This window comes from Diadema antillarum, unplaced genomic scaffold (genome assembly GCF_040938485.1).
Source record: "Diadema antillarum isolate AM-2024a unplaced genomic scaffold, OU_Dant_1.0 scf00000080, whole genome shotgun sequence".
Taxonomy (NCBI): domain Eukaryota; kingdom Metazoa; phylum Echinodermata; class Echinoidea; order Diadematoida; family Diadematidae; genus Diadema; species Diadema antillarum.
The window spans coordinates 850,578-868,046 of record NW_027270969.1 but is presented as its reverse complement, the minus strand read 5'-3'; the positions used below and the strand labels follow the sequence as shown (position 1 = coordinate 868,046).

General features: G+C 36.3%; 1 protein-coding gene across 1 annotated transcript; it reads left to right on the top strand.

The window, feature by feature from the left end:
* The first annotated feature begins 1,912 nt into the window (after nt 1-1,912).
* On the top strand, nt 1,913-9,610 carry LOC139717683 (arylsulfatase-like). The gene is made up of 7 exons (XM_071629184.1): nt 1,913-2,423; nt 3,733-3,885; nt 4,738-4,850; nt 5,896-6,118; nt 6,701-6,865; nt 8,162-8,676; nt 9,406-9,610. Exons 1-7 carry the CDS (start codon nt 1,913-1,915, stop codon nt 9,544-9,546), a joined length of 1,821 nt encoding a protein of 606 aa, XP_071485285.1. The 3' UTR covers nt 9,547-9,610.
* The last annotated feature ends 7,859 nt before the right edge of the window (nt 9,611-17,469 follow it).

Here is a 17,469-nt window from a genome sequence, read left to right as displayed (position 1 = left end):
TCATCAGTATTTGATATCATCATCACTATCATATTACCATTATCGCCGTTACTGCTATATCATCACTTTCATCCTCCTGATACGTGTATTGCAGTATATTTTGTTTGCTCTGGGATATACAGCGTGTCCCAAAAAAAAAAAAAAAATGTTAATGGCACTCTAAATGAGTATAATTTGAAAATGAACAAATCATATTGTATATAATATTGTAAACTAGTATTCATTTTATACAACTGACTTAAGTTTTATGCGATATGGTCCATTGAACACAGAGATATGAGCCTTCTTTCTGCACTCATCAGAAACCTCTCAATCCAAGTTTCGTTATTACGTTGAATAAAGTACGTAGTCCAATTACGTCTTCATTCACCTGTTCACTCTTATTTTATCTCCCTTTTTGATTTTTGGGCCCACAACTTGAGGGCCCATACTTACATTACAAAAAAAAGAAGGTTTAAGAAAATTGCCATGATATTTTTGTTATGTTGTGAGATGTGTCCTGGTCAAGATGACATATACACTGGTCAGAATTTGAGACCCTTGTTTCAACAAAATGCATCTATTGTTTGTCATGTTTCGCTGAATGCACGGGCGTAAGTATGCAAGAATTTCTATTCATCCGAGGGGGATGAATAAATAATTCATCCCCAAGTCCTGAACAAAAGAGAAGAAATCTTTGCAGATTTACGCCCGTGGCTGAACGTGAATAGATCAATTGCACCACTTGAATAGATAACTTAGGTTAGCTGAACCTGACTACACTTACTACCTAATACAAAACTTGAATGGAGAGGTTTCCTGATGTGTAATGAAAAAAGTGTTCATATCTTTGTGATTATTAGGCCATATCACATGAAATTTCGTCCAGTTGTAGAAAATGAATTGTAGTTTATGGGTGTAAAGATATAAACAACATAATATTGTAATTTTTATATTATACCCATCTAGAGTGCCATTAGCATTTTTTTTTTTTTTGTGGGACACGCTGTATAGGCCTACTTGTCCTACTTCACCTTACTGCCCTACTCGGCAGAACCAGATGGACACTTTACTATTGTATTTCTGACGCTTCTGAATAATTCAACCAATAAATTATGGTGTAAATTGTGTTCAGCCACATTAAAAAATCCCCAATTTAAAACACATCAAAAACGATGTACACCACCCTCCTAAAAAATAGCCGGATCCTCTCCCCATCACAGGTATTATATATTCTTCCATTCTCCACCGACAAGTCAACATTTTATAAAGGTCCATTTGTGTTTACAGTGCAAACTGACATTTAGATGGAGTGGGCTTTCACGTCAAAAACATGACAGCTTTATACTTCATAAAATGACTAGGCCCTATCCGTTAAAGATTGCTCCAGCCAAAATCAACTTAGATAAGTAAATCAGTAACAAAAACCACAACAAAGAAAATGACTGTCTCTACAATGTATTGTCATAAAATCTCTATGATATTCAACTGAAACGCCATATGCCATTTTTATTCCATCCTTACAGTTGTATACAATTTGTAAATGTTTGTATATGCGCCATTAGTCACTTCTATTTAGTCATGTCAGTAATGTAATAAAAAGAGGCGTTTCATGAAGCTTATAGGAAATAATAAAGAACAGTATTCAAACCATCTGCTGGTCCGCGCGTGCTCTCTTTTGAATTATTGACCAGGAAATTATTGGAGTGACAGATATACGACTGTGGAGTTTTCTGCAGGTTTATCGAAATTCGGAAACTCCTTATATAAATAAGGAGAAAGCAGGTTAACGAAAAGACGCAAAGCCATCACTGGGTGAGTCCTAATCTGTCTCTAATTCGTCAATGTGTACGCATGCATGCTGCTTTTGAAGATGGAATTGAGAAGGCAGCTGGTTTTTCTGGCATTGCTGTTAGTCGCTCTGGTGGCGGTGATGGCTCACGGGAGAAAAGACCACGGTTGGAGAGGGATGTCGCGTAGTGACAGCCGGCATCATCATGGCGATCATTCCCACGGTCACCACGGCCATCATCAAAGCGGGAGCGGCAGTGGCAGCGAGGAAGGAAGCAGGGGTGGGGGTAGGGGCACCAGCAGCGGTGGTAAAAGCAGAGGCAAAAAGGGAGGCAAAAGCGGGGACGAAAGCGGAAGCAAAAGCGGGGGCAAAAGCGGAAGCAAAAGCGGGGGCAAAAGCGGAGGCAAAAGCGGGGGCAAAAGTGGAGGAAACAAAGGGTCCGGTAAGAAGCGTCTACGCGACCCACTCGACAGGCCAAACTTCGTCCTCTTCTTCGCAGACGACATGGGCTACGGAGACTTGGCCTCGTACGGCCATCCGACTCAGGAGCGCGGCGCCATCGATGACGTCATGGTCGCTAGAGGCATCCGATTCACCGAAGGCTACGTGCCCGAGTCTATCTGCACGCCGAGCCGCACAGCACTTCTCACAGGTAAACGATCTGTTAACGAGTTAGTGCAGCTTCTTAAAATGACGATAATCATCTATAAACATGCTGTCGTATCTTGAAACTTCATGCAACTTTTAATAGTTCAGACATTTTAGCAAGAAATGTAACGAGTTGTGTGTGCCATTGGATTGTTGTATCCTATTAGGATGTTTAACTTGGAACGTGATATGTATGGCACATATTGAGTAAGGAACACGCTATATATACATCAGTAATTTAATCCCTCATTTTCTGACCTTATATAGATTTCGGGTCAGTTTCAGTTTCAGTTTATTTTATGTAATCACGGCAATTTGCTTCAGCAAAGTTGTTCTTCTGCAAATCCGTGAACAGCATAAAAATAGTAGAAATACATTCAAACTGCATAAACAATAATAGAGAAAGGAACAAAAGTCACGTATCTTTAACAACAAAAACTAAGAAACTTTTTAAAAGTACAACAAAAAATGTAAGAAACGAAAGAAGTACCTACGGTATTATGTTATTTTAACAATATCAAATAGAGAGAGAGAAAGAGAGAAAGATAAAAAATCCGGGGCAGTTGCACAGGCTATATCAGAGATATAGCAAGAGCTCGTTTCAAACTGGACTAAAAGAGCTAATTTTTCATTCATGTCATAAGGTAACTGATTCCAACTCTGGACTCCTCTAAAGGAAAGAATTCTTTTGCCAACTTCTGTTTTAACCTTACACAACACAAGTTTCTTCATACTATTTCTCAAAAAAATAATTCGTTATATGTGCTCTTCAAAATATTGTAATACTAATTTGAGAATAAAAAAAAATAGAGCCACCATAATATCATGCAGTATATATATATAATGTACATAAAAATATATAAAATAGTATATTTCTCTATAAAAGAGGCAAATAATAAATATCGGGAAAGTATGCAATTTGATGTTTAGACATAACTTTCATTTAATCCCAATTTGAAAACAGCACGACAGCAGGTTGAGCAGGGATCAAGTGCACTGAACTTAATTGTTGCTGTTCTTTCTCCACCTCAGTAATCACGTTCAGAATATGGTGACACGACAATTATGCTCCTGTACGCGACAGTTAAATGCTCCTGTCTTAATAATGCACCCCAGTGACTTAGCGATATCGTTGCTGTTGTGATATGGTTTGAGGTTTAGTTTGATGTGAGGATTAGGATTAGCGTTATCAGGGTTATATTTGTAGGTAGAGGTAGATTTTATGTTTGGCTTAACGTGCAGACATTTCATGAGAGCTATATTGTATCAGGAGCGATTGTCATGGAACCGGAAAATTATTATCACCTCGTCAGGACGATACCCGGCTCGCGTTGGAGTCTACGGCCGAAACAGGCGGGTGTTTCTCCCCAATACCCGAACCGGGCTCCCAAAAGGAGAGGTGACCATAGCTGAGGCTCTCAAGACGGTGGGATACACCACCGGAATCACCGGCAAATGGCACCTGGGTAGGTGTCTTCGTATTATGAATCTTCATCTCTTTGAAACCCACCCTATATAACAAAAATGTCCTGTGGTATGTCCCTTTGGTACTTGTCGGTACCTCACGATGTACCACAGGTACTGTGTATATACTGTTATTATATACCACAGGCTCGTGTGGTAGTGTGAATAACTGGCTGTGGTATCTGTGTGGTAATGCAATGTATCCTGTGGTATTGGATGTAACCACACAAAGTACCATAATATCCGATACCACGGGCTCATGTGGTATAATATGTCACTAGCCGGTTGTGGTACCCACGTACGTGGCAATGTATAATTATATCTTTGGTACAATATTTGATTTAAAAAATGCAAGGATCGATATCGGTGTACCACACAATGCGTGCTCCTATTTTCTTTGAAAAATTTATCTACAACTTGTTGCTTGAGTAGGTCATTTTACGTAAAGAGATCCATCTGGAATGATGATGTCTTTTTAATAATTTGTAAACCTGAAATTTTGAGAAGTTAGGACCTATATGCCGATTGCTGCCGATGATGTTAATCACGTCGGAGAGCCGGTGCATTTTTTTTTAATGTGATGCTAATAATACTCCGTGATCTTTAAAGATGAAATCAACTCTCTCCATTATTAGAGCCGTGAGACGATTAAAGTATGTAATCTTGTTTCACTTTCAAAAGCAAGCAAATTTTACGTTAGCTGAAGTAGAAACTTTCTTTTTTTTCCTCTCTCAATTTCGCTCCTTCTGTCTTTTTTTCTCTCTCCCTCTCACTCTCTCAAAAAATCCCAAAACCAAAACCAAACAAACAAACAAACAAACAAACATACAAACAAACAAACAAACAAAAATCAGGTATAAATGCGGCTTCGTCGTCTGATGGCGCCCATCTCCCGACGAACCACGGCTTTGATTACGCGGGACACATTCTGCCATTCTCTAACTCCTTTTCTTGTGATGAAACTGGGGTAAGATCCCTTTCCATAATGTTTTAAGCTTCAAAATTCCGTAAAAGTTTCATACTACTTTGTTCAACAGAAGTTCATTCATTTCTTCTTACAGCTAGCTTATCCTCTTCATATTTTTTATAAACTAAATAAAACTCTCTACATTCCGATTATTTGGGGAACATGCAAGGGTCATGTTTCCTGATTTAAAAAGTGAAAAACTCTGACATAAAGAATGACTCTTAAAAATAAAAGTTCTTGAATATCATGCATAATTAATCAGATCAAATTCGTATTTGGCGTCGGATTATACGGAATGGCATGTGTTTCTTTGTAGATAATAGTATACACATCAACCTGGAGAGTGCACAATTCGGGGTCAGATTTTGCCTTTCAGAGTATCAAATAAAACAGTATTCCATCAATTTCATATTTAATTTGATTTTTAATCGTAAGATATCAGCCTTTGGTTACCATTGTTGAAGATGTTCGTAATGTCATTACTATCAACGTACAGTAAAATGAAACACGATACAAGTGCTATTCACCAACAGCAGCATTGCCCTGTCGCAGATTATTTTATCTGTGCACTGGCAAGTTTAGATAGACGTGCATGATGTCATCTCTCTCAGTTGAATGAAAATAATTATTCGAAACTCTCACAAAAGATCACTTTAAAATGTCAAACATTGTCGATATACTTTGTGATTCATTACTGGGTGGATGGAGCGTAGGCCTACTTCAGTCCTTCTACTATAGCAAATTCTTAACTGAATGACAAAAGACATTTCCCAGTATAATAAAATATCTGACAATTATGCTTACTTTGTTTGGATTGTTTCTTAAGATTTAATGACCAATGAATCAAATGCTAGTATGTGAAGAAATTGATTTCATATACAGGGATATCGTTCCTGACTTCCAAAGATTGTCGTGTTTTATAGGCCACTATGTATTTTTCCCCCCAAATTTAAATAAGTTTTGCTTTGTTCACATTTGCTGATTCATGTCTTGTGACGATGGTGTGAACAAAGTGTCCGTTTACATTTCTACCATTATCACACAGCGGTTTACCGATTCTCCCGACCCCGCGAATTGCTTCTTGTACAAGCGAGATCAACTCTTGGCCCAGCCGTATAATCACACGTACCTCACGCAAACCTTCGTCAACGACGCCCTTTCCTTCATAGCAGATAACGCCAAGAAGCCGTTCTTCTTCTACTTCGCCCTGGCCAAGCCCCACGTGTCGCTCTTCGCCTCGCCCAAGTTTGCGGGAAAATCGCGACGAGGTGGGAAGTCAAACAGCAGTATAAACATGGAAAAGTATTTAAAAAGTACTTCTTCAAAAGCTCCAAAAGAAATATTTGTTCTTTGCATAAAATAAAGAACGTTCAAGGGAGTAGAGTGTATTGAAACTCACAAAGATCATTGCCATTAATGCTAGTATCGGAAAAGCGAGCAAGATACGAAGTGGAATATAGGCCTACTTCTCTGAAATAAGTCACTGCAACTGCATGCGTCTCCACTTTTGATTTCCAATTATGAAGCTGCTATAGAAACAAATGAGTAGATTATTGTCATGACTTAAAATCGTCAATTGGATGATTAGCGGGCTTGGGTGCTCAGTACAATCAGCGTATGAACAAACTTGACTCAGCCCTTTCAATGCTATTTGGTACAATATATATATATATATTTTTTTTCTATTTTTTTTTTTTTTTTTTTTTTTTTTTGGGGGGGGGGATATTCTCATACATTACATGACACGACCAGGGCTAACACTTTCAGTTTCATCGACTTTCCTCACGAATGGCATTCCAATTCCGTGCTATCCGGTCCTGTATTGAATGAAATTTTATTTTTGTAACCAGGAGAATACGGTGACAATGTGAACGAGCTCCACGATGCCGTTAGTCAGGTCCTGACTGCCCTGAAAACCCAAGGTTTGTCTCGAAACACGCTGGTCGTCTTCATCTCCGACAACGGACCGGAAGTCTCGGCTTGCACCCATGGAGGGGACCCCGGGATCCTTAAAGGCAAGTGAAGTCTATTCAGCAGGGTACTCAATTTGATACCAATATGTACCTCACAGGGACCACTCTTTTCACTCTAATGTATTCATGATTCCATTCAGACGCCTTAAATTGTGTCGTCGAACAGGTAGGGCCTTGTAGCTCTACAAGTGAGCCGTGATCATTTTGTTTTTCCCCAAAACACTCTGGTTGTTGGGTGTGTATATCGATATCACTATTTGAATAAAGCAATTTACTCGTGAGAGGCATTGAACGAGGTAGAGATGGAAAGTGTCTTTAGAAATTCTTCAATGTCGAGCAAATTAAGCAATTTTGTACTCAGGCCATCGATCTGGGTATGTCATTACCTCTTTAACCTGGCTCTCATATAGAAAACTGTCAGTAGCAGCGTATTGTTGTCCTATCTTTAAATGCAGCAGATAGGTATAGGCCCTATGTTAAATCGTTTTACTTTGGCTGTCACTTTAAAGGGGAAGGCTAGTAACTGATCAGTGGGAATCAGTGGAAATGCTGGGAGATGATTGTTCCAATCCTTATGGGATTCATTCAAGAGTTCATTGTATATCTATTGTTGTGTGAAAATGATTTGCTTCAGAATGGTCTCATATTCAAGTAATGTGCAGTTTAATGCTTCCAGGTTAGCGTCCCTGGTCAGTGACGGAGCATTAATCTGCACATTACTTGAATATGAGACCGTTCTGAAGCAAATCATTTTCACACAACAATAGATATACAATGAACTCTTGAATGAATCCCATAAGGATTGGAACAATCATCTCCCAGCATTTCCACTGATTCCCACTGATCAGTTACTAGCCTTCCCCTTTAAGCGCGTTTGGTGATGTCTTTTCACATATTGTGTACTTTTTTAAATATATGGAATTTTGTCATCTAGAAAGCTGATAATTCACTTCCTTTCTGATGTTGTATATAGAAGTGCTTCCTTTAAAGGGATAGTATAGTATTGTTTGAGGTGAGGATTTAGCTTTTAACTTTTGAAATGTTACAGAACATCCGTCCCACCTTATATATATAAGGATCGCTTTGTTTTGGATATCTCAGCCATTTCAAAATCAATTTTCATCAGATAAACTTTGAATTCCTCTTAGAATCACTATGCTCTTTCATATTTCATAAGAGATGTCTCATTATTTTTTGGAAAAAAAATCATCGAAAACCGTTGGAAACCTGAAGCCTCATCTCAACCGAAAGTGTACCATCCCTTTCAACTGTGGCGAGATCACCGGATCGTTATGTCAAGATTATGCTAGAACTTTTATTGATTCACCGTCGATACAGGTTACAAAATCAATTCATGGGAAGGCGGTGTTCGTGTGCCCTTCGTGGCCTACTGGCCGGGCATGATCAAGCCCCGGGTCTCAAATCAGATCGTCAGCTCACTGGACATCATGCAAACCTTCGTTGACCTCGCTGGGGCCAAACTTCCGGGCGATCGCGACTACGACGGCAAAGCCCTCACGGATGTTTTCCTACGCAACGCGCCGTCACCGCACGACATTCTGTACTTCTACTGTCAAGATCGGCTCATGGCGGTGCGGGCCGGGCCGTACAAGATCCACTACTTCACGCAGCGCGTTTTATCGCAGGACTACTACGCGAGCCTGTGCCAAGCCGGCGGATTACCCGGGAAGACTCTGCTTCGAGACTGTCTCTCCTGCTACGACGAATCATGCGTGCAAGCGCACTGCCCTCCACTCGTCTACAACCTCGAAAAAGATCCTGCCGAGACCTACCCACTGGATACGTCCACTAACCCGGCTCTTAAGCAATTCCTGAAAACCCTGCAGCGCAAGGTATATAGTAGGCCTATATTGTTGTTTTTGTCACATTTTTCTGGTACCAAGTCCAACTGCTCAAAGAATAGCGTCTGTGCCGTAAAAGTTATTAGGGGGTGTTTCATACAGCTGTTCGTGAAGTTACGAACAACTTACGAGCGACTGGTGATCAGTTCTGATGTGCTATGCTTATCAGAATTTCCACAATTGAATTCAGCAAAAGAACTGATCACCAGTCGCTCGTATGTCATTCGTAACTTTACGAACAGCTTCATGAAACAACCCCCTGGAGTTTGTATCTTTTTGTACTTCAGTACCGTTAACGGTACGCTTTTATAATTATGATCAGCATCATAATTCTATACATCAATTATCATGCGAATGCTCGGATGATACATAGATTAACTTATATGCACCTACAATGTTATGCTGTTTTATTGGTACTATTGACGCTTGCTTGTTGTTGTTAATGTTTTAAAAATGATCTATATACGTCGCACAAGCTCCTCTGTACAGTAGATCACTCTTTTCCAGAGTTATATGAATTCTAATTTTCTCGCCCAATTGCAAAGTGTGCGTTGTTTTTTCGTTATGACGTCCGCACATGATTATATTTTGTATTATACTCTCTGAATTGTGCTTCTGTCAAATTGTTTAACAATGAATCGACAGAATGTATATACGTTGCCTTTCTTTTTTTGTTCAATGGAAATTGAATATAATATCACTGAATTGAATTAATTGAAGGTCGATGCACACATCTCGTCGATGGTTATTCCCGATCCCCTTCTGGACGACGTCGACGACAGTGGTTCCATTGCACCTTGCTGCAATGCCGGCACGACGTGCGTCTGCAACTACGGCTTTGTGAAGGGACCGTACAACTGACTAATAAGCTTACGAGAATGACAGATAAATCTCTGTAATTAGAAACAAAACAAAACAAAACAAACAAAAAACAAAGACAGAATGAATGATTGAAAGCTTGTCATTGCAGTAAATTACTCTCTCCGTCTCTCCCTCTCTCTCTCTCTCTCTCTCTCTCTCTCTATATATATATATATATATATATATTACGCATAGCTTTGTTTATATTTTGTGACTTTATTAGCCTTATCTTTTTTTTTGTCGATTTGGCAGTTTTGATGACAAAGTCATGATAAACTTATTGCGAAGTACTCAAAAAAAAATCTATAAACATATATAAGATTATGTTTCTGTCATTCCGTATTGTTCTCATTGAGTATACTTAGGTGTCATGCCTGAAATCACATTCGTAACCACTGTTGAATCACATATCATATCAAACATAGATGGCGTCTTTTCGTTATTGTTTACTATAGATTTTGAATATGATTATTCGTAGGTATTGTGCGAAAGAATTAAAGTAAAACACCTTTTTCGATATAGACAGCCGATCAATATAGGTCGACACGTGAAGACACGTAAAGACACGTAAAATTCATTAATGCCGTGTAATCTTCTCATTTTGTTTCGATGTGACTTCTGCCATTTTCATCCTGTCTTTCGAGGAATTATTTTTAGAATAGTTACACGTTTACCGTAGGCTTTTAAAGCAAAATCTACAACAAAATAATATGTTTGCATCAGTAGAAATTATAAAAGATATAATATGCTAATCTACACTCGGCAAAAAAGGAAAGAAAGTAAACACTTTTTCAAGTTCACATTTCTCATAGAAAATTTGGCTAAATATTAATGTTTTATATACCATGTTAAAGGTAATTCAATTGGTTATCAACCTGGTAGGTCAAGAAAAAAAAGCAAACTTTACATATGAGTAAACACATTCATTTTTCTCTTTCAAAGCACAAAAGTAAAAATTGGAAAAAAAATGGACAAGTAGTTGTCTTTCATGTGACAATGACAACAAAAGACAATCCAAAACAAGTTTCAAAAATCATTCTGTAATGATCATTATAATGACTTTGTAGCCCGCAAAGATAAAAAAGGCAAAAACAAATAATGAAGAAAATGAAGAATCTTCTATCAAATCCAAATTCAAATGGCATGAAAGAGGCAATATCAACAAAAATAGTAGAAATTTCATATGTTATTTCAAATTAAGAAGTTTGAAAATTATATTTGGTTCTTGGATTTGTCTCATGAATCCTTGAATGCCTAAATCAAAACAGTGAAGTAAAGAAAAACCGTCCACATAATGATATCATCCATTTGCGGCTTACTCCCTGCATCTTTTCAAGTTAGATTTTACAGAAAACTCTTATTTTTCCCCTTTGGTTTCCCACTTTGTTCAGGTTTGAGTATATAAAGAGATATAAGGGTTAACGAAAACTTATTTTTGCTATTTCATTCATGTCTCTCATTGTGTTAAATTGGTCTTTTGTTATCATTGTTATCTTGAAGGTCATTTGCAAATGAATGACAAAATGTCAATTTTGCAATTTTTATTTTGTGACTTGAAAGACAAAAATCAATGTGTTCACTCATGCATAAAATCTCCCTTTCTATTATACTACCATCTTTTATTATCTTTAATATGGTATATGACACAATGATTTTGATCAAAATTTTCTATGAAAAAAATGTGCTTGAAAAAGTGTTTACTTTTTTTTGCTGAGTGTATATAGCTCTACATCCTAAACTGTAACACAGCGCGGTACAAAATTAGTAGTGGAAGTTATAAAACTTGACTACGAATAAATCTGAGTAAATAAAAACAAAAAATTACTATATCTATAACACAAATGAATAAACTGAAACTATGAATGAAATAAATAAATTTAAAGAACTGTCTTTACACATGTTTCTATGCAGTATGTTGAGACGATGAATGTGCGAGAGAGAGAGAGAGAGAGAGAGAGAGAATAAGGGAACAAAGACAGACATACAGAAAATACACATCAGTTTAAAAGTTATATATATATATATATATATAACTATATATATTATATAACTATATGTATATTAGGTGCATAATGAAAATATGATATATATCGTATATTATTTTATGTTATATATAATTATATATTTATATAATAGTGTTTTATATTCCTTTTCTCTTGGTATAGTGATGCTACGAGACACCTTATCGGTATATTATGATCCTATCCTGACAGGCCTTGTCTTAAAAAAAGGAATATATATATATATATATATATATATATATATATATATATATTCTAAAATTGCCAATAAAGAATGTGTTTATTTGCAATTTTATACACGCCCTGGCGTTTACTCCCCACACATGACACTGTGACAGTTTGATATTATTGAACGTGCATTCTGTTTCACTATTTTTTTTAATGGCAAATTCCATATTAAATGCCCCCCCCCCCCTTTTTTCAGTATGGCAGGCCGAGAGATTTTGACGTATAGAACAGTAGAATGCATGCATATATTACACATTTATTTCTCGCGGTATAACTTTACTTCAGATTAAAGTATGAGAATTTGCCAACAACGCGTTGGTCTTGGATAATGATTAATTCTGTTGAATGGCGTTTCTTATAAACATTGTTTATACACTGTCATATTATATGACAGTACAATTCCGCTATACCACCTTGCTAATGGGTATGAAATCAATATTTGATATTCTGTCAAATCAATACTGGTACATGCACTCTACCAAAAAAAAAAAAAAAAATAGATCGACATTTTGTATTTGCATAGTGAAACGAGATCCTCATGGTATGTTTGAATTCTTGTCATAAAAAAACACAAATTAAAATAAAGCGAGAGAAATATGGCTGCCCATTTGTCGTGAAATACAGATAATATCTTAAATCGTTTGTTGTTGTTTTTGTTTTTATACAGACATACGGAAACGCGTTAATGCAACAAAGAAAGGAATGTGACGCTGAAACTTATTCTGATTCAAAATAGTGGGCTAGAAATAGTGGGATAGAATGAGCTCAAAGTGCATCAAAATTATATTCTTATATGCTATCTTTTGCCAAACATAGCATCCTGGGCGTGACAAGTACATGCATGCAGTGTAAAATCAACTTGTTATGAATTCAAACGTACATGTCGTCATTGTCACACTGTTTTTTTATTGGCTACTTAAAAATCTGCATGTTTATGACGAGACAACACAATGCAATATTTGTTATATGCAGATGTATGTTTTGAAGGTTCATAAGAAAGAAGCTGGATTTATGTTTCTAAAATTATTTAATATACTGTCAATGTAGAAATTATATGACCCTCCCCCACCCCCCTTTACCAGAAATGGAAAGAAGAAAAACATCTTTATTGAGGGTTGCGCCGCGGCAGAGGTAAAAAGAAACCCCTTTATAACTCAAACATAATCTGTTTCCCTCTAGCAGCACCCCTCGAAGGTGAACAAAATCAAACAAAACTTTCTTACTGTGTTATTCAAAATCATATTGTCAGAGCTCTTACACTGCACTGTCTAGAAAATTCTGGGAGAAGCAAAAGACAATCTGAAATATAATTATTTGGCGGTAAGAAGCAGCGGTAGAAGCTGTGTAAATATGCAGATATTACATTGAAATAGCAAGGACACTTTATTATCTTTTATTGAACATGATTTGGCCTGGCCATACATGTTATGTATAATTAAAAAAAAATGTAAAAAAAGAGCACAAATCCATTAACATTGGCATTCATAAGTTTCACCCAAATAGCTGATCATTTTTTTTTTAAGACAGTGAACGCACAGTATACCTTTTCACCTTTAGCTACGTACAAAATAATCAACTATTGAATGTAAAACAATGTATGGTCTGCAGGTGAAAGATCATTTCCAAAGCCAGCTTGTTCTTCGCCAAGTATATTATTGTCCTCGAGATAAGACGTTAGCTTTTATTCAATATGCTTGTAAAGACTAATTTCTCTATTACAGACAACTGAACGAAGTGATGCTTCGATTATTATTGGGGTCTTTTGCATCTCCTTTGTTTTTATACAAAGGTTTCATTAGTCCAATAGTCTAATCAGACTGTCAGAAGGAACAACTCCGCTGTCAGGGGCCTCTCCTGATGCGCCCCCTTCTGGATCGTTACTGACTGTCGAAAAGAACGTTGAATAGTAGGAAAAGACAAGCATGACAAGATAGCAAACGGCCACAAGGGTGTTTCAGAAATTCATTCAGAATTTGATCAACATCATGTGCATTACCATTCTTTAAACGTTTAACTTGCGTGACCAATTCGTCCATATATCAATCAGGCCTATTCAAATCGTTTATTGGAGTAACTGCCCAGTCATGGCTCAGTATGGATCAGTAAAAAATCAGTGCATGATGATTGACCAATCAGATTGCAGAGATTCTAAAGCCCATTTTATAAATGTCATTAATTCCACTTCTAACAGGCACGGGCCCAGCTGCTGATCGTATTGATATCCTCTATGTATACCTTCAATCGCAAGGCCGGAAATAAGTGACATAAATCGGCAACTCGGCAACATGTACTACGATAATTCGAATGCACTATTACTGTTAAAGTAACATGGGGGATAACATGGTGGCCTCCATGAAATCACAGACGCCATTGTGTAGTTTGCCCTCTAGTGGTGGTGAAAAAAAAAAAAAATCTGGGGCGTCTAGATAATCGCATCCTGATTGGCTAAATCCTTACGGTTGTTCCCTCATACATGTATTGTATATGGTTGTCTATTCAATTGCGTCCTGATTGGCTAAAACCCGGCAGTCATTCCGTCATGCATGAATGCATGGTGCAAAGTTTTTTTTGTTTCAAACAATATTTTATTTCGATTTCATCATCCATCATTGATTACAATTCAATATTTAATTGTGTTGCTTGCAGCGTGACATTTCAAACGTATATCAAAATATTACAAAATAATTCTTAGGACTGTCATTGTGTAAATTTCCGATTGTTCTACTACTAGTATACAATACACAGTAACTGCTTCACAAATAATCATCTCCGCAATAATTATAAAATCAATTGTTAATGCCTAATGGGTCAGCAAAACCAAAATGTATGTACAATACACATTACAAAATATACCCATTGACTGCGTCCGTATACTCGTCACAGCAGTGATTATGAGATAATGAAATCAATATTGTTAAGGGGTCAAACACAAGGTCTGCATACCTATGCATCAGGTGTCAACAAAAAGCCTACATACCTATGTACACACAATCCAATATACAAACATTTTACAAATCTTCATGATCAATGTCTGTACATAATTCATACCTATAAACATTACCCCTTCATCGCTCACCCGTATAACCTCAACAACACTTCCCCCTCTAAATAGGCATACTCCAGGTATACCTCACTCCAGCACAGATACACACACATATTTGCACGCACACACACACACACACACACGCCCACAAACATCGAACCTGTTCACCAAACCCTCAACAACAAAAAGCACAAAAAAAAGGTATCAAATAGTAGTGCAGTAAGTATCCCGTGCCATTAAATGATTCCATTTCCTGCTGTGCAGGGCCAGCGTACCTCGTTTCATTGCTAATTTCCTTTCTTCTTCTCTACTTTCTAACATTCTTTCTCTAATTTCTCTTATCAAAGGGGGCCTGCTCTTTTCCTTCGAAAATACAAATATCATCCATTTTATCAATAATATCAAATGGTTTATGAGTTGTCCTTTTCCAATATCCTGCGTTTTAATACCAACATGAACAGATTGCCAATCTAACTTTTGCATCTGGGGTAAAACAAAAACTTCACTACACAATTTCCAAATCTGACTGACTTTCCTACAATGAAAAAACAAATGTTCATAAGTCTCAACCTCAGAATAACAAAATGTACATTGATTATCTCCTACAAAACCAAAAGAAAATAACTTAGCTTTTGTATATATTAAACCATACAACATTTTATATTGAAATTCACGCAGTTTACAATCAAGAGTAGACTTCCGAGGCCTCAGAAAAATCAATCTAATGTCTATTTCCTCAAAATTATATAAACCAACTAAATTATTATATGCTGATGATGTTTCAATTCCATCCCTCATCAATGCTTTATAAATACGTTTTGATGTTATATCCTGTATATGATATATTTTATTCTGCAAATAGAATTCAATTTTCAGTTGAGTATCCTCCATATTCATTTCTCGCTTTAATGTACCTTTCCATGATGACGGTAAAGCTAAAAATATTTCAAACATTTTTCCAATCATTTCTTCACTAAATCCTAATCTTAAAAACTCCCTTCTCCCTTTAAAGTCCCCATTTACATCTACCAAATGATGAACTTTATATACATTCCTAAGAAATAACTCTTTATCAAATATTGTATGTCCATCAATCAAAATAAATTTATTATTAAAAATTACCTCATTCCTTTTTGAATCCTCTTTCAGAATCAAACTTCTACTTCCCATCCAAACCTGCAACATATCATTATAAAATTCTGGTAAAATTAGCCTCAACAACCCTAAAATTGCCTTACTATAAAAAATCAAAATACCTCCCACCGATTTAGTGAAAAACTTAAAACATAACTTCCACTTCATACTATGATCCCCAGAAATCAAACGCTTAATCCACATAATTCTTTGTGCTTTAACAAACACTCGAAAATTAATGAACTTTAATCCTCCCCTATCATAATCTAAATACAAAATATTCCTTTTTATTTTATCTCTACCCCTCCAAATAAAATCAAATACCACCCTATCTAACTCCTCAAATACCCAATCAGGTGTTACCATGAGTGAAGAAATATAAATCAACTTTGGTAAAACAAAAACCTTTACTAATTGAACTTTCCCCATCAGCGTTAAATCTCTCTGTTTCCACCATAATAATAATCTCTTTATCTTACTCAAAATCTCCTTATAATTCATAACTTCTTTAACATCAGGGTTCAAAGAAAAATATATTCCTAATATTTTTACCACCTGTTCTACTCTACCAAAAGGCAACACACAATCCTCCCTCGGAATACCTAATAACAACACATACGTTTTATCATTATTAACTTTTAAACCCGAAATTTGATAAAATACATCAAATAATCTTTTAACTTCCTCAACAGAATATCGATCCTGAAGAAATAAAGTAACATCATCAGCATACAGAATTTGTTTAATTTCAACATTATCAACCATTAACCCATGAATATTAGAATTCTTCCTTATTGCCTGAGCCAAAATTTCAATACACATAATAAATAAATACGGGGATAAAGGATCTCCTTGCCTTACCCCCTTCTGTATTGGGAAATAACCAGTAGACTCCTTACCATTCATAACACAACTACAGCTATTAAAATACAATATTTCAACCCAATTACATAACATTGATCCAAAACCAAATATATTCAAAACTTTCTGCAAAAATGTATGACGGATCGAATCAAAAGCTTTCTCAAAATCAATAGCAAACATATAACCAGGTAAACCACAGCTCGATGTATAAAAGATCATATCATCAATCAATCGAATAGCCTCTCCAATATTTCTTCCTTCTATATATCCAACTTGATCAACATTGATTATTTCATGCAAAACATGCTTAATACGGTTTGACAAAACTTTCGCAAGTATCTTATAATCTACATTCAATAATGAAATAGGTCTGTAATTCTTTATATATAAAGGATCTTTTCCTTCCTTATGAATCAAAGTAATTACACCTTGTTTTTGAGAAGCAGACAATTCTCTTCTATTATATGCCTCATTAAAACTGTCCAACACCACATCCCCTATCACTGACCAGAATGTAATATAAAATTCTACACTTAATCCATCATTTCCTGGAGATTTATTCAACTTCATCTGATTCAAAATAATTTCACATTCTCTTTTTGAAATATACCCCTCACAGGATTGAATAGAATC